General features: G+C 39.1%; 1 protein-coding gene across 5 annotated transcripts in view; it reads left to right on the top strand.

Moving 5' to 3' along the window:
• The first annotated feature begins 3,673 nt into the window (after nt 1-3,673).
• Nucleotides 3,674-18,880, top strand: part of NMNAT3 (nicotinamide nucleotide adenylyltransferase 3) — a 33,443-nt gene continuing 18,236 nt past the window's right edge. For 2 of the 5 annotated variants that reach the window (XM_050902345.1, XM_050902350.1), the window contains exons 1-3: nt 11,768-11,876; nt 13,264-13,383; nt 15,834-15,970. In XM_050902345.1, the coding sequence (XP_050758302.1) occupies nt 15,862-15,970 (109 nt within the window). In that variant the 5' untranslated portion in view covers nt 11,768-11,876; nt 13,264-13,383; nt 15,834-15,861. Of the gene's footprint in view, nt 3,701-6,314; nt 6,350-11,767; nt 11,877-13,263; nt 13,384-13,505; nt 13,548-15,833; nt 15,971-18,880 lie in introns of those variants that run through there. The other 3 variants (XM_050902346.1, XM_050902347.1, XM_050902348.1) reach the window with 3 other exon arrangements.

Raw genomic sequence — 18,880 nt, 5'->3', positions numbered from 1 at the left:
ACAAACAGTGGAGGATTAAGGAAAGAGAGAGGAAAAAACCCCAAAACAATTAAAAATGCATGTATGACATAGTCTCTAATAAAAGAGCAAAAGAAAGAAATGAACCAAACATTCCACTCTGTTCACCTGTGACAAAAAAATGCTTTGGTCATCATGGAGCCTAAAACAAGCAAGAAATTTTTATTTATCTGCCTTTCAGTGTTTGTATTTTATCTTCTAGATAAGTCTTCCTTGCAGCCAAGTTAAAAAGTTTTATGATTGTTATTTCAGCCCTTTTAAGTTGTTTTTTTTCTCTTAGCTTTCAAATAAAGCTTTGTATTCTGCCCTGTCTCTACCTCTGCTCATTTATCTTCTGCAGCTTCAGAGGAATATAGCACACTGGAGCCTGCTTTGCTTTGTTTCTGTACTGCATTTTAGCCTTTTGATTTCTACTGCTCGCCTCAGTAATAACGGATTTGCTAATGTTTGCCTTTAATTCTAATAGCAATCAAGCAACTGAATGATTTTCATTTGAAGGAAGTTAACATTTTCTTGTCCACCCGTATTTGTAAGATTTGATTTAATGTTCAAACTAACCATAACTACAGCATTTAAGTAATTTAAAAATAAAAGCTTGTGTATTTACTTCATAGATTTAAGCTCAGTGAATGATCGCCTTGTTGTCCAAGCCAAGACTTCAAGCTAATGCTTTCCAATTCTGTTATGGAGGGTAAAGGTTAATGAACACTTCTCTCATGTTTCTCTTCTCCATCTCCTCCCAACAGAATTTTTTTCAGATCTGAACTACACATCAGTAAAGGCCAGATGCCAAGAACTGAGAGATTATGCTGACTTGCCGTGCTGCTGTTTTGGCAGATTTTACAGTAACAAGGCCTAATTCTACAGCCTTGATGTGCATAACTTATGTAAGACCCTGGGAGTTTTGTGTCTCAAGAACTGCAGCGAATGCCAAATCTGTGTACAGCTACCAATTCACAGCATCTGGAACAACTTTGGCTTGGAATTTCATACTTATAGTTTTACACCTTGACATGGGTATTCTAACTTATGTTTTACTTAATAGTAATAGAAGAGTAACAGAATAGTATTGTTGCTCCGAACTCCCACTGGAACTAGTCCAGAACCGAAACCCATGAAAATAAGACTACTGTGATAAAGAGCAGAAGCTGGTCCAGTGATTGCCATTATCTTTAGGTAATTGTCAGAACATTACATGATTTTGTAGTGGTAACTTTGTCTTAATTTAATTGCTGGAAGACAGGTTTTAATTAGTTCATCTTTCATAATCATCTTGGAACTTTCTGTGGCCGTTTGTTCTTCCCTTGTGGTGTGGCATCTCAGTGCTTCAGCTCTTGCACACTTTCTTGTCTGATACCCATCTCTTTCCGTATCATCTCTTTTACATCACTGCACTTCAGGCACAATTTGCAATTTCATCCACTTCAAGAGGGCTCAATGGAGAACACAGTTTAGGATCAGACCTACTGCTCCGTTTATTTACCATTAGCAAATTATTCTAGATACAACCCAGTTCAAAAAGCATTTTATTTATTAAATAGTTTCTTAAAAACTCTAATTTGAAATGGAAGGCTTATGTTTAAAGACAACAAGCAACAAATGCTTATTACTACAACTATGATTCAGTTTACAACAAAAACGGTGAAGGACAGAACCTCAGCTAGCATAGAACAGTTCCCATTGAGATCAGTGCAGCCACATTAATTTGTATCAACTCAGATGCTCACCGTTAGTTTTCAAGCTTGATGCACAAGATTTAATCTTTGGATTGGTTTTCTTTTTTGTAAAGGAAGCACAATGTTTCCTTTTATGGGGAATCTTATTTATTCCCAAAACACGTAACAGTAATTCAAAATGTACAAAGAGGAGGTTTTAATTCTAGCTACTCTTTTTCAGAATAAGCTTTGTATGTTCAGTAAGCCTGGTCAGCAAAAATAAATGATCCATTATGCACTAGGATGTCAACTTCATAAAGTTTTTTAAAATGGACTTTTCTCTCTCAAAGGGAGTTGGGGGAATTATTGTTTCTATAACATTGTAGATCCCTTGATAAGAAAGATTCTTTACATATACACATTAGTTAATTTCAAAACTGCCTATCGGGCTTTTCATCATTATATAATCCCATAGGATTTTAAAGCCTGAGGACCTATAGTCTAGGCTGCTTACATGTAAGAAATTGTGTAGTCTTTTTGTCCAATGTTTTTCCCATATTAAACAATGAAAAAAATCACTCCACCACTAACAGTATTTCCCTAACATCTTAAATTATAAGTTGTATTCTAAAATACAACTTCATGGGAACAGGGTAGGACCAGAAAAGGCAAGGAAATGTCATGGAGAAATACATAGCCATACACAGGCAAACAACAATTTCAGCACTGCCCACACTGCCACTTTTATCATTCTGAAGTATCAGCTCCAGGGATCATCTGCTTGTGTGAGAAATTTAGCATTAAGAAGACAGACCCAAAACCACATTTATATATGCTTAAAAGCAGAAGACACAATACTTTATACACATATCTGGATCTTTTTTTTTTAAGCTTGTGCCTTGTCTGGGGAGTCTAATTTATTACTTCAGACTGCCTAATGTTACGCCTAAAAAGTATATACCCTGCTCCCAGTCACAAGCCAAAGACCCAAATGTTGAAACCATCCCTTGGCCAGCCTTCGGCAAGGCCAACCGAAGGTCTGAAGTACAGCTCATGGCTCCCACGCAGCAGTGAAGTTTTATCATTTGCATGTGCATTTCACACAGTAAAGCTTAAAAACACAATCCACAATCCTATTTATTTTTTACCACAATGTCAGACAAGAGGAATATTTGTGCTTCCTTTTAACATTATAAAAAACAGGAGGTTTGGGGTAGATTCTAAAACTAACTGGTGACATTCTGACATCTCAAGAAACTGGATTTTACATTCCTAAGAATTAAAGAGAATAAGCAAATGACTTAAGTGTCTCTGGACTTCACTTTTTTGCTAAATCTATTTAACACACATTTTATGACATTTGTGTATTTTGCAAAATATTCAATAGCTGATGGAAAACAAGGTGACTCTCATGAGGCTACTCATCAAACAGAGAAAGCTGAGCTTCGTTATTCCAAGCCTCTGAGAAAGCCACAAGAACTCACAAACTCTTTTCGGTTGCAAATGGACCTCGCCACCCTGAAAGCACAACCCTGGAGCCGCAGAGCCCATCCTTAAAAACAGAAAAAACAGCAGGAAGCCAAAAGTTTGGAACGTCACCTTCAGGTGAATAAAGCAACTTCCCTGCTCTCTAACAAGAGGAGGACGCCTAACAGCGCTTGGTAAAGGGCAAATCACGATGTCCCAGGCGCAGCGCTGGCAGGAGCAGGTGGCAGTGCGGAGCCAGCCCCGAGGGCGAGAGACACTGGGGTTGGGGGGGGCGAGCTTGTCCTGCACGGCCACAGCCGGCCCGGCAGAAGCTGGCCCGGCCCGGCAGCCCCTGCGCCCCGCCAGCCGCGGTAAGGAAGGAAGGAAGGGAGAAGGCAGCGGCGCGGGGGTTGGCGGCGGCGGGAAGCAGCCGGGGGGTGGCGCCTTGCCCGAGCGGCTCCCCCCGCCCGCCCGCGCCGCTGCCCTTCCCTCGGTGTCCGGGCGCGGAGGTGGGGCGGCGCCGTGCCCCGCGGGGCCGCCCGTCCCTGCGGCGAGGCCGGGTGAGGCCCTCCGGAGGCCGCGCTGCCGCCTGCGCTCGGGCTTCGTCCCTCCGCAGGCAGCTGGGGCTAGCGGGGAGCGCGGCGGGCTGGCGGCGGGGCCGGGCCGCCTCCCGGCAAGGGCCTGAGCCTCGCGGCGCCCTGCAGGGCGAGGGCCGGAGCCGGGGCTGCGCGGGTGCGCCCGCCCCGTGTACCCGGAAGAGAGGGAAACAAGATCTTAGCGTGGTACCGTCCGAGTGCGGAGCAGAGCGTTTGGTGAAGGAACGGGTGTTTGCTGGGTGCGCCCGTGTCGGCTCACGGGCTGGAACTGGCGGAAAGGAGCTGAGCTGCGGGGTGGGAAGAGCGTCTGTCGGTTTTGCCAGTAGTGCCAGTTTATCCCTAGAACACTGTGAAAAAACACGTAGGCCTTTGAATTCAGGAACTGAAGTCTGTGGTACTCTCCACGTCAAATACAGGATAAACATATATCCAGGACCGTATATATATCTATTTAAAATAGCAAAGCTTACCCCCCCCCCCCGAACACCTACTCAAGTGCCAGTGAGAGTTAAAGAAAACGAGGATATATGGTTACTTTTTTAATCTAACTGGCTTTCACTGTGTAACTTCCTCATCTTTGTTCTCCACTTTAAGAGGTTGTTTACCCCCTTGTGCAACAGCTGTTGTTTGGTTTCATAAATGATCCGTGATGTTTGTTTTCATAAGCTTTGTAGCAATACAATACGTGTGAGTAGTTCATTTTTCAGGCAGCATTATTTGCTACTTTAGTTACATTGTGTGATTTTAGCAGTAAATTAGCTTCATGCCTTTAACTTCAGAAATGCAAACTTTAGAATTTAGCGTAGCTATGATAAGCTAATTAGCGTTCAGATGATCCAAAAGGCCTTTGAGAAGCCCAGAGGTGTCTGAGGGGAGCACTGAGGACACAACAGGTGACAGTCCTGTCAAAGGGGAATTTGAGCTGTTTGAGGTTCTGCCTTTTAAAATAATGAGACAAATCGGATTTCATTGCAGTGATGATTTCTAAGGTCTTAATTTATAAAATGTTTAAGTAGCTACTGCTGCATCTGCTGTAGCAGATTAAACTGGCTGGGTGAAGCTGTTAACCCCCAGCTGTCTGCCCTGTCCATAGCACGGTGCTATTGCCCTGAAGGAGGGCTGCCGGAATCTCAAGAGCCAACTTCACAACAGTATTTTTTTTCCCCTGTATTGTTGGTTTAGTGCAATGCACCACTCAAAAAATGCTGTAGAAGCGCCTCTGCCCACCAAGCATTGTGTATTTTTCTTAACAAGAAGAGACTAAGAAATTAGCCATATAGGCTTACAAAGTATAATGGAGATCCTCAAAAACGTAAGAAATGCCGCTAAGTCAGACTAATGGCCTGTCCAGCCCAGCGATCCGTCTCCGGCAATGGAGAGAGGAGATGCAATGTGGGGAAACTCACCTGGCCACTTCCTTCCCCTTGTGTTCCTGCCACCAGCCGCAGCTGCTTCATTAGGGACACCGTACATGCATGTATCCTCCCAGTGTACACTTTTGCCTGTTCTAAATTTTTTTGTTGCTTTCACTGACTGCCCCCTAGATCTCGTATAGCAGGGAGAAGTTTTGCATTCAGTTTATCTAGTGCCTTCATCCTTTGTAAAACTCAGCTGTAGCCTCCCCCGAGCTCCTCCTCTCCAAACCAAACAGTCCCAGACATTTTTTTGCCTCTCTTGAATAGCGGTAGCTCCATTCACTTGACCATTTGAACTGCCCTTCCTGAGCTGAGACCAGAACTGCTCATAGTAGTCAAAACATGGGCCCATCCAGGTTTTCTGTAGTGCTAAAACAATACCCTGTGCGATGGTCTCAGTACTTTTCCTCATGATGCCCAGCATTGTGTTGGCTTTTTGGCTGCCACCAAAAAACAGAGGAGGTGCAGTCAAAGTTTTGAAGATGGTATAACTGTATGGTTATTAATGTTTATTTCAATTATTATAAGAACTTATAAACATTTAGGGTGATAGCTGCAATGTGATTGCAGTTGTAATTAGGTACCTAATTTCATTGTAGTTGTTTCAGAATCTCACTTCTTTTTCTTTGGATAGATAGAAATCCCCATACAGGTGAGATATTCTTAAAGAGCAAGCAAAACATTTTGGACAATAGGCAGGGCACATACATGTTTGTATAATTTCCTTGAATTCTTTGGTTGTACAAGATGAAGCAAGCAGAATTCTAAATTGATCATTTAATTAAAATGTAAAGATAACAAGCGATGTGAACTCTTGAGCCTAGGAGCCATTTACTTAAACTGCCTCATTGCTATGCAAAATCCTCAGTGTTAGGCAAATTCATATATTAGTGTAGGAAATGCACGTAAGGCTTTTCATTTTGATGTCTTAAAAATTTAATTGCAAATAGCCTTCTCACTGTCAAGTATGCTACACTTAGGGACACCTGGATGCTACTGAATTGGTGCAGGAGGGCATGTTGTTGCAAACAGCAGCTTTATATATTCATTATTAACCTCAACTGTTGAATTGGGTTTGTTGCCTCTGGCAGTAACTAATAGATGAAGTTTCAAAGGAAAAGGAGACCTATCATACACTTAACAAGCTAAGCAGTTCTATATATTGCAGAATTCCTTCTTGCTTCCTGGAGGTGGTCAGGTAAACCTTGAAGCATAGAAAGATAGCCCTCTTAGTCAAGTTTTTCATTTTATTTTAATTCTTTACTTTGCTAGAAGACCTCTTCCATATAACTGTAGAGGCAGTGAGATGTTCTTTCCTAACTACACAAACAGTGTCAGGAGTTAGTTGCTCCTAACACAGTAGATAACAAATAGTTATCCCTTTTTTGAAACAGAAAAGTAAGCAGTGGGATTATGGATGTTGGTGTTTTAACTCTGGTCTTGCTGGATGTTCTGGAAATCCTGCATTACCCTGTGGTTACTATACATGATTGTTTTGCATCTGAATGTTCTGCAGTAGTACTTTTAGGGGTTTCATTAGTTTGCTGCCTTTTAAAGCCAGCTTTATAAGAACAGATTTTAGTGATTGAAGATGCTTTCTTTACCGCTTAAATATCCACCATTTGCGTGCAAGCTGTATTTCTGTTACTAGATTTGCCTTAGGTTCTGCTAAATGTATTTTGCTAATTGTACGAAAATTGCAGAAGATGTTGATAGAAGAAAAATCACTCTGAATGGCTTCTGAAAAGGAGCTCTTGAAGTTTTAGTAAGTTTGTTTTGACAGACAAGTTGGTGCTTTCACTAAATCAGCAGTTTGTTTGCTTAAAAATAGCCACCCTAGGTTGCAGTTCTGCATGTGTCCTCCTTTTCTAGAAATCAATATATTGTTCTTTGTGGATGACTGACTCATACATGCAGATAGAAGGATGACTATTGGTTACTTAGAATAGTTTATACAACTGTAGAAAAAGAAAAAGCTTATTCATTAGTGTGATAAGGGCACAAGGAATAGGAAAGGAGTTGAGTGTTAGATGTTGAGAGATCCCTAGGGATTATTGGATAAGTAATTATAAAGATCATACTGCAGTGAATACAAGAAGACGCCAGGAGCTAATTGTATTCTCTTGACCTTGTTGAAATGCTACAAAAAGGTGCAGGGACTGCTGTTGTGTCATGCATGCTGAGATCCTGCATTACCCAGCAAACGCTGAATGTGTGTAGTTTGCCAAGCTGGTCTTTTTTTACTTATTTTCTGCATAGTTCTGGGTTAGTGTAGTATCGTTGGCCTTGTAACCAGATGAAACTGTTACAGAGCTCTGTGTCTAAGCATTGCTGAATGTTTTATGGGCAGTTAGAACGAAATGCCTTTTTTACAAAATGGGGATTATTCCATGATTTTCCCAGAGAATACAGAGAAAGAACGTAAGAGCATTATGCTGTGGTTTGTCTTTACATTTGTACTGTTTAAGGACAACAGATAAATCTGACAACCTCAAAATATTTAGTAAATGCACTTATGCATGTTAACAATATGGGAGTTTACTGTTGATGTGCACGAATGGTGGTTTTTGAATTCCATGTTGCTGTTCAGGCAATAGGCAGCCTGTAGGCATGATTATTTTGCAGGATGAGGGTCCAAATTAAGACTATTAAGAAAAATATATCCTACAGAATACTATCGTGGGAGTATCTCTGTGGACATCTTATCGGCTAGACTCTGGGGACCGGACACTTTTGTGTCCCACTGTGTAATTCTAGTTATAAACCTGCAACCACTCACAGGCTTAAAAAATTATGTTGTAGTGGACTTGAATTCACTGGCACTGTTTTGTGTGTGTTGAGAATACCTTTTTTTTTTTTTTAAGGTTGTGCTAAGGAATTATTCTGCTCAAATTTTTTGCACTTGAAAATCATTTAAGGTGATAACCATGTTCATTATTAACTGGAGATTCAATTTTAGCATGTATTTCAGACTGTATGAGTCCTGTGGTCATTTTTTTTTTTAGTCCATGTGAACTTTTTATGGTGAATTTTCTTGTTTAGTGCCTTTCAACTGGAGTTTCTTTTTAGCAGTGGAGCAGAAACAGTTGGGAATGGAAATTAAAAACAGAGAACTAATTTTTATTTGGAAGAAAAAAATCATTAAAAGGACAAACCAAGTGTAAGTCATGTTTAAGTTGATTTCAGAGATGTAACTGATGAAGAGGTCTTGTTGGCTCTTCTGTGAAGGGGAATTTCCCCACTGATACAGCCTGAAATAAAGAAGTTGCAAGAGTGAAGTATCATACTGTGATTTGAAGGATTCTAATCTCAGGAGAGGAAGAGACAATTCTGCTGAGGCTGCTTTCTCTGTTAGCTGCCAAGGCACTTGGAATTTGGGCCACAGACATATTGCAGTTTTCTGTGAGGTAACTTGTCCATGGATAGCTTTTTAGTCACTACCATCTGCTGGGAAAGTTGCTGCCTGGGCAAAGCGGAAGAAAAAATGGCAAGTACCCCAAAATTAAGCCAATCTTCTATCTTAAGCAAAAGAACCCAATGCATTACTAAAGACAATGTTTGTTGTGCTTTGGGCCATTTTCAAAGGTACCTGTAAAAAAGCCTGGATGATTTTTATAAGGTTGTATAAGCTGCTGCTCTAGTGAAGACTGCAGTGAGCTTGGAGGTGGTCGGATTTGAGGGTTTCTTTCAAGCTGATTTAGAAACTGCAATGGGACTTGCATTTTCTGACTAAAAGTCTGGTGTGGCGATTGGAAGAGGCAACTTCATACTTCTGATATGCTGAGTCTGATAGAAAATCGTGTCCTATCATACACTTTGTTAATGGCTTTCCAATGAAAGCCAAAGAAATGAGGTGCACCTGAGTCACTGGAATTTAACAATAATATGATCTATCATGTGGCCCTGAAAAAGCTATTTTAGAGGATTAGAGTGTCATATTAGGCTAGGTGTAATATTTATGTGCACCTTGTAAAATTCTTCTTGGTTGGGGTGAGTAACTTTTTGATGAGCAAATAAATATCACCCTAGATTGTACATTTTTCATTTTTTCTCTCACCTAGATACTTATGTTCATTATTAAAGTAGAAGATGGGGATATACAGGTAAATATTTGTCACTGTTGTGGAGGATTGATTTCAGTGACAGCACATGCTGGGAACTTACTGACTGGAGTAACTTTTGTTATGGCAGTGACTCTCATTAGTAACAGCATGAGAAAATCTGATATCTGGTCATATTTTTAAGGGATATTTGTGTACTGTGGTTTGCTATGATTTGGGTCAGCTACTAAAATGTACTTTTTATTTTCTGACTTTGAAAATGTGTCTTGCAGCCATAACATCCTTAATGACACCTGGTGTAACTCAGCTGGGCTCAGTGCAGCTACATGAATTTATACGAGGTAATGATGTGGCCCAGTAAAAGAATGGATGTGGGCAGCTTTGAACTTGTTCAAATCTAAATTTGATCTAAATTAGTCTAGATTCACCCTCACAGGAGGAGATAAACTGAATCCTACCACAGGATAAAAGTGTTATTTCTGCTGTTTGCAGAAATTTTACCTCAAGGGTGAGTCCGCCTCGTAGTGTGCATGTATCAGTGTCTTATCCTCCAGTTTACTAATTGAACAGCTCATGAATCAGACTGCACTGCTCAGCACTCCATTGTGCTTCTGATAATTAATCAGATATGGCTCTAATTACTGACTTTCAGCAGAACTTAACTGTGGTCATCTGTAATGCCATCTATTATTGACATATTATAGGAATATAGGCAACAGAAAAAGAACTTGCAGGAATTTTCTAATGAAAATTATAATGATTTTTCCACCATAGAACATTTTTTGTATAGCTTAAGTGTGGCCTCCTCATTTGAAGGTACCTGCCCTTTTATGTATAGCCACATGATGTACCATATTGTTGAAAGCTTTCTAAACTGCAGACACTCACGTGTAAGGTAACTGGCATTTATAAGAAGATACCTGCTTGGCCAAGGCTGTTGGTACACATGCCCAGGGCAGAGCACACGGACTCGGAAGCGCTCACCAGAAGGAGCCATACACAGTTATTGCATGAAATGGAAACATACTGTAACTTGTCTCCTTCAAACCTTATTCTTTAAGTCATCTCTTTCATCATTAAAAACAATACCTATAATGTTCCAAAGCAGCAAGCCTTCACAGTCTCTGGTCAGAGCTGTGCTTTCTCTTCCATTATTTATGAATTTTGAAGACAGCAAAGATGACAAAAGATATGTTATCTTTTACTGATTAGAAGTACAACAAAAGGCAGTGTCTGTCATGTCAGGAGGAAAGCTGAACTAACAGGAGATGTATTTACAGAGTTTACTGACTTTTCTTCGCGCAAAAATGAAACGTGGTTGTTTCTTCTTAAAAACAGAATTACATTTAAAAATTAAGTCAATTATTATGCTCTTAAAATAAACATACAAATCATATTAATACTACTTGATAATAGTGATGTTAACTCACTCCCAAGGTTTGTCAAATGCTTTTAACCTAATTGAAAGTAGAAGGTGCAGTCTTGCTGTAGAAATATCATAGGCAATTAAAAATACTAATCGCATCAACCAAAAAATGCTTTCATAGCTCAATCTGGCATCTGTGTCTCTTGCTTTAACAAACTTTTTTCACTAACACACTGTAAGTATTTTCTTTAAAATTCTGAAATACAGTTGTTGTTTTTTCTAGTGGGATTTCAGGTGCTTTGAATTTGATTTGATCCTTTGAGGTGCACACAAAGACATGGTACTGATGCAGCAAACACTTGAATAGCAGAGCAGACTCCATAAAATCTTGCCGTTTTTAAGCAAGGCAGCAGCAAATCACTTCAATCATATGAAGGTAGTTCAGAGGTACAGTAGTTATGGGGGAGTGGGAGAGCCTCAGTACAAATGTAACTTTTCAATGATTTTCTGCCCCTTCTCTCAAGAAACTGAGGATTTGAAACTGGTTTGCCAGATAGTGAATACCTAATCAATATAAAATTTTACCATACAATTTACTTTTTCTGCTTCTTGAATAAGAGTTTGACAGTTGCAGTAAATGCAGAATTGTGGGGGTTTGTCTCTTTTAGCACTAACATCTAAAAATTACTGATTAGTACTAACAAGAGAGAGAGAGACTATAAAAGAAAAAGGTTGAGGTTTTTTCCTATAACAAATTTGATTTGTTAACAATACCACTTTATAAACTCAATAAGGGAATGCTGAGAAAATGATGTGAAATGAAGAGCCTGTTCTTGGAAGTTTTGGTTGCATTCCTTCTCTGGAGCCTGTGCTTAATCAATGTCTAAATATACTGGGAAGGTACACAGTGCTGTTGGGTAGGACAGAAAAGGTCCTAAAATTGCATGTGCATAACAATACATTGTTCCTTGTAATACATATGGTATGTTTATTAAAATAGGGGTGATACCAGTATTGGAATTTCTTCAAAATAAATACTGCCTGTTTATATCTAGATTTTTCTCTTCCTTTCAGTTCCTGGGTAGGTAGAATATTTTGATGCAAGAGTGATTGTAAGTAGAAAAGTGATTCCTTTATAGAATTAATCGCCCTCAGAGGATTCTTGAGACGATCATTTAAGTGATTATGGAGCACTTACATGTATGTAGCTTATACATAACAGCAGTGGTTTGTCACAGATGTAATAGGGAGAAGACGACATGAAGAAGGTATCTACAGGTGCAGTCACTTCAGTTAAGGTATGTGTGAAGCCAGGTCCAGCCTCTGAAATAGTTGAACATTAGTTCTGATTTCACAGTTACGGAACTGGAAGCACAGAGATAAGGACCTGAGTTCTGGAAGTGCTGAATAATTGCCGTTTCTGCTGATTGATAACATCATTACGTTGCAGCACTCCTAATGTTGGGTACCAAGGAAATCCCAGAGAGAAAGTTTGCGTACTTGGTTGCAGCCCTCTTTTAGATGTCACGCTCTGTCCTTTCTTTCCCTCCCAATCCATGTGCATTGTGCATTTTGAATTCTCCTTTCCTATTGGAGATCCAGATACATGTTTGACTTAATTGGAATTTCTTTTTACAGCCTTGCAGCAAGACTGGATTAACAGTTGAATTATCCATGCACAACTTCTTCAAAAGTACTTCATATTTTAGCTAGACTTGGGAGCAGCAATAGGAGGAAACACTTCCATGTTTTATGGGGCGCAGTTAATGGAATATGCATTGTGTAGGGACAATTGCTAGGGAACAAATTAATCACAGATTATTTATTTAACAAAGTACATTATTGATGTTACACTTGGGTGACCTTTTGCAAACATATAGCAACTAATAGGTGCAAATTGGTATTAGCATATTTAAATTCATGCAGAAACTACTGCTTTCTTGGTCTGTAGGCCATTTGGCAAGAGAGACAACTTATTGAAGTATTCAGGACTGGCTTAATGGCTTATTTTTATGGAACATGTGTCCCCTGGCACAATGTGCACACTCAGTAAATGCCTGATAACAGCACGGTCACCTACTTGTTTGTAGTTTATATTCAGCTGGTGAAACTAGTTAAGGACAGTGTGCTTCATGTGTGTAGGTAAAATGCATATGACTTTGAACTGAATGTTTGTAGAAGCTTGTAATTGTAGGAAGGCTGGGATGCTGTAGCACTTAAAGGAAGTGTGACTGCCACTGCATCACATAAGATGAACAGGTCAAGAAGCTTTCTCCTCTGTTTAAAGTTCTGTGTTTAAAGTTTTCTCCTCTGATTTCTTAAGAGAGCTTAGCTGAAAAATCAGTTAACTCTCTTTTTTTCTGTTCTTTTCGGTGGTGTTCTAATGATTTTAAACCCTTAGTTAATTAATACCGGTCGAGATAGTGGCTGCATCAGAAAGTTTTGCTTGAAATCTTAAAAGTTGTACTATACCTGTTGAATAAGTTTAGGCTACACTATATCAGGGATGGTAGGAATAAAAATGGTGCTGTTTTGATTTTTATTTACATATATAGATATTTTATATATATGGGGGGTGTATATGTGTATAAAAACGTCTTCTGAAATGCCTCTTTACTACATGTTTACTATTAGTACATTCTTGGTTTGATTTTTTTTTACTTTTTGTCTGGTTTGGGTTTTCAGTTTCCATTAGCAGTACTGTCTGGTTATCAGTACAAATTACAGATCGAAGTCTTTCCCTAGAGTCTCCGAGGTATCAATGAATAAGAGCTGCAATCAAACCATCCAACACATCTGTTTCAGGTGAGAAATAGAGAAGTCTATAGAATTAAAAGCTGCTTTTAAAAAAACAAGAGAAATAATTCCGTTTATAACTTTCAAGATGGCAAAGAAAAGACCAGCAAAGGAAATGTAAACTACACATCATCAAACAGAACTGAGCGTATCAGAGCCATCAACTAGCAGATGTAAGAGCTAGAGCTGCTATTGATAAGTGTAACAGGAAGAATGAGTATGTGTTTTTCCCCCTTAACACGTATTTGTTTGAGTGAGGTGCTGACTGATACTGCTTGGCAGTTGGGTAAGGTTGTGTGACTCTGTCATTGGTTTTAGGTTGTCACGTAAGATTGTATAAGCCTGTTTGCAGGGCTGGATGCTGAGCAACATCATTGTAGTTACGACTGTAAAAAGTTTCTGCTTCTAGAAAATTCTTAGTCTGGAATTAATTGATTTATCATTGAGAGTTTAGTGTTGACTAATCTGTGGCAACACAATTTATCTAGCAAAAAGTTGGGACTGTAGGAGAACACTTAGATGTTCTAGCAATGATTTCTTTTTCAGTTAATCACAGATACTAATGTTTTGCTACCTGTTTCAAGGCAAAAAGACCTTTCCCCCTACAATGAAGATACATTTACAGAATTGCCAATATTGAACAAAAGAACACTTTGAGTTTGATTTTGCTGAATAAAGAACCTGTAAAGTTTGCATACAGTTTTCACATATGAGTTTGTTAGTGTCTATACAGGGATAGTAAATCAGAGGAGAGAGAGAGAGAGTGCTATGAAATGTGCTTCCTACAGCTGCTACAATTGTACACCATAAAATTGTTGCTAACTTTTAATGGCTCTATAGCCAGCCAGTCTTTTCTCCCCCAGTATATCTCCCTTAGTATGATGGGAGATATGAGAAATGAGTAAAGTAAAATGAAAACATTATAGAAGAATCTTTATATGTATATTCAGTACTAGATGGTCAAGGTACAGATAGCATGTATGCTTCAAAGAATTTTCTCTGTAAAAAACTTGCAAACTGCCAACATGTCCCAAGTGAAAATATTAAAACTTGTTGCTAGGTGCACTGAATGCTGTTAAATGGTACAGTCCTAGTCTTCAGAGTTATAAATCCTCTGTAAATGAAGTGATAGAGTTGGCAGCTATAAAACATCAACTTGACATTGATTTAACCATTATTGTTAAATTTTTGTAAGTAAGAGAAGGGGAAAAAAAAAATAAGGGAATATAAGGACTGGGAACAATGAGACGTAGGCTCTGAGCTACAGTGCTTTGGTACACTGCAGATGGAGAATAGGATTTGGCTAAACAGAGCACAGAATCCGTACCGGATTTGGTCTGTTAGCCCAAGACTGACTTCGGAAGTTTGGGACACAAGTGTCTTCTGCAGGAAGACAGTTACACTTGATGGAGAGGGCTGGAGGCCAGGGGAAGGGAAGAGAATGGTGTATGTATGATATATGGGTGTGAGCATTGTAGAGATTTCAAATCCTAGAAGAAGAGAGCCCCATCTAAAAATCAGATTCACAGATATGTATGTGGGGGACAACTGTTTTTATCATGCCAGATAAATTCTGGATCAGTTGTAAAAAGAGCTATGCAAATAAGTAGCTCCAAGCACAGTGACTAACTTAAACTGATTTCCACTGCATTCTTATTGAGATGACTGACATTTCAACTAAATTATATGAGGGCTGTTTATCAGTGCACCTGCAAGGCTCCTAACAGCATTGCTCCCCACCCATTCACCTTCTTCATAGCTTTTTAATGTCCCTGATGTTTTCCTGTAACAGCTATAGCTTTTCCTCCCTGCTGTTCCCTGTCGTTGATCCACCATCACTTGCTCTGCCATCCAACAAAGAAACCGTACAGGCAATTGCTGATAATCTGGCTAGAAGTATTTGCCAGCTGGCTGGCTGGCCGCCAGCCGCTGCCTGCCCACCTCTAAGGAAGTCAGACCTGTAGGTTTGGGTGTTGCGTGTGGCATTTTGTCATATGTTGCAAAGGTCCATTGTAAGAACTTATTTTAAAAAAAAAAAAAATCTGCTTTTGTAGCAGGCCTGCAGGTTCCAAGGTTATTAATAGAGGGTTCACAGACAGAATGAAACCTTGTTTTCTGACAAAAGCAGGTTAAAAATAAAAAACTTGTAAAAAAAATCTGACAGTTTTTAATAATAGTGACAATATGAATTTCTAGAAAAACTTTCTAGCCATCTCTGTATGTGGGGAAACAGAATTTGTTAATGCTCTCCTAATTATTATCAAAGAACACATGTGTTTCTGAGCTAGTACTTCCTGTATGCTGTGATGATACAGAGGACTGATCTTCTGATACTTTACTAGTGTTCCAGGAATACTAGTTTCCAGTTCTGAAAACAGTGCTGCTTTTAGTTTAAGGAACAATGGGCAGACTGCTCTTTGTCAAGTTTGTAATTTATTTTAATTTTTTTTTTTTTTTAGGGTGGAGTTTTAATGTTTTGATGTCAGAATGAAGAGCAGGATACCTCTCATTCTTCTAGCTTGTGGCTCCTTTAACCCCATTACAAACATGCATATGCGTTTATTTGAGCTGGCGAGAGATCACCTGCACCAAACAGGTAAGGTGTTGTTAGGACCACATACATGGTGTTTTACTCTGAAAAGGAAGAAAGATTTTTAACACTCACTATAGATAAGCTGTCACTTTACAGCTGGCTTAATTTTAATATTGTTTATTAATCATTCAATATTAGGCTTTCATGGCATATTCAATATAGAAAGTCTAGCATTACCTTTTCCTTTGACTCAGTCCATAAGCAAGCATTCATGCAAATAAACTGAAAGTTTTATCAGCAGTTTTAGGATCATATTCGTGATCCATGAAAGAGTATGCTTAACAATTTTGAAACTGAGAAGAAACATTTATGTTCAAATTTCATGCTTTTATGATACATTGTGTTTTAATATGAAGAAGTGTTACAGTTAGCAGTTTTGACAGCCGTGTGAAACTGGAGAAAAGATGAAATGTTAATTATTCATTATCCATCTTCACTAAGAGGTGCGAGTTATCTCCCCTAGCAAAATAATTTCCTCATAAAGGAGATCAGAAAAGCTAGATGTCAGCAGGCTAGAAAGTTTCGGCAACAAAGGAGAAAGGTGAGTAACATCAGGAACTTAAGCAAGGATCAGAAAAGCTACTGAGAAGCATTGAACTATAAGCTTGATCAACTACTTAGTTGCTGAGGCTTTTATTTTTTTTCCATCTGGCAGCTAAAATATACACATATGTTTCTGGAAGAGGTTGGAAGGGAATCATAGTTTATTGGAACCTGACAGAGAAGTTCCTAGGGAAGTGATTCAGTAGGAACCTGAACAGTAAAAAAATCTGTCCGTCAGATTGTGGGGAGGGGGTGAAAGAATCTGGTAACCCACTGATACCATTGTGCAGTAAAAGCAGCAACTACATGCTCGCCATGTACTGTGAGAACACTTTGACTTTCATGAGGAAGAATTACACAACCGGCTCTGAGAGCTGTCTCTATGAGTCTCTATTGTAACTTTAAAATTATTTTGTTGCTCCTGCAGGGCTAGAAAGAAAGGGTTAAAAAAGGATTTGAATTGGCTTTTCTCACTGTAATTTTATAACTGCTTCTGCTGCCTAGGTGTGCAAGGAGTAGAAAAGCAATGTGAGACCAGTTGGTACTTCTGTTTAAGTCATATGTTATAGTACAGTAACTTATTTCTTTACCTTGAAAGAAGAATTGAACTGGGAAATGAATTATCATTCTGTCTAAATCACAATTCATTGTCTGGTCTGCTCCAGGGTCTGTGTAACAAGACTCCACCCCTTACTCAGAGCAGTTTACTTAAACAAGTCTAGTGAAAATCATATTTAAAATGAAATTTTGAAAGGCTGAAATGAAAGTTGTGCATTACATTGCACCTCTCTAACATCAGTGCTTAGTTGTGACTAACTAAGGATGTGACTTACTTTTTGACTTCTTAGTTTAATGTGTGGCATCTTACTAGTATAAGTAGTTCATGCATTAAAGAAGGGGCCTTCATTTGTGTCTGGGTTGCCTACAGTGTCGTCATTGCACTTTCTGAATGCTTAACCCAGGATGTTTGCAAACCAAGAATCCTCAGTTAGCTTGTGGAAGCTTTACCCATCCCAAGTAGAGGCAGCTTTATTTGAAGTAACTATAAATGTAGATATATGTGTTTATATGTATGGATACATACAAATCTGGTATATGGTCTTTCTTGCTATGGTGAAGACAGTTTCTCAAACAGAAGGGGTTGGCAACATGCTATAAAAATGATCGATTCTGGATGCCTGTTTTATGGCAGAACCGTTCCCACCCAGGAAATCAGTTGGTCATTCTCTCATGTTTTTAGTTCTGTTTCTGCTTCTGCGATTACCCAGGGAAGGAGAGGAGAAATTGGAGCTTATTTGCTGAGAAGAAGCACTAGTTGCAGACTGGGAGCTGCTAGTAGGGCTGGAGGACAATGGTTGTACATGACTAAAGCTTGTTTGAAGTGAGGTAGTGGTCTGCCATATTCACAATGATTCCCTTCTCAGTGAGAACAATGCAATTCCAAGCTAACATACACACTGAATGCCTGAAAAAGTAACTAGCATGAGTGAAGAATTAACTAGCATGAAAGGCGATCTTTTGTAGGCTGTGAGAATGACTTTGGTGCTACTTCAGTATTTCTACTCAATCACAAATCGGGCAGAAACGATGAGTTGCGCAATAGCTTGGCTGGAGTTGACTTCACAGTCAGGTTTTACTGTTACGAATGACATGACTATCCCTGATGTGCATCCTGACTGACATCTCCAGTAATTCTGTCTGCCAGCTTTTTGCATATCGCTTCAGTTTCAAATGCTGTCTAATCTTATTTTTCATATATCTCTATTTTAAGTAGGGAATTTTTTTGAGTTTCTGATCCTTTAAGCAGTATCTGCAGTTTCATTGCCACATGTCAAGTAATTCATCCTTTTTCTGTTACGTCAGTCGACAAATCTTGTCATGCCGCTTTTTAAATACAACAGACATAGCTACGTGTGATTGAATAACTAATGATTCTCTTTATCTGGATTTTTGTGTCTACTCATGTGAATTTGACTCTACACATCCTTACACATAGCTAGAATCTTCTCAGATTCAATCACTTGTTTTAAAATTATTTCTTGAAACTTACACTGACTGTGGCAAATACCTTTCCAGTCTGTTAATATCTAATGCCAGATGCTTTTATTTGTCTTCGACTGTATTTCTCATTTGGTCATAAAGTCCAAAGAAATAGCACTAGAATCAACCTATGTTTAAAACCTTGTTTCCCAAGTATTGCCAGTGGAGGATACTTACATCACCAAGTTTCCAGATAAGACCAAAAGGGATAGAGGGCAAAGGAGGAGGGTATGAAAGGCAAGATGTTTCTATCTGTGACAAGACAGATGCAAGGGGGAGGTGAAGGAAAATGAATTACTATCTTATGAAAACTTTGGAAAAATGTGACGC

This window comes from Gymnogyps californianus, chromosome 10 (assembly GCF_018139145.2).
Source record: "Gymnogyps californianus isolate 813 chromosome 10, ASM1813914v2, whole genome shotgun sequence".
Classification (NCBI taxonomy): Eukaryota; Metazoa; Chordata; class Aves; order Accipitriformes; family Cathartidae; genus Gymnogyps; species Gymnogyps californianus.
The sequence above is the reverse complement of the archived record's forward strand: the minus strand, read 5'-3'. Positions and strand labels throughout refer to the sequence as shown.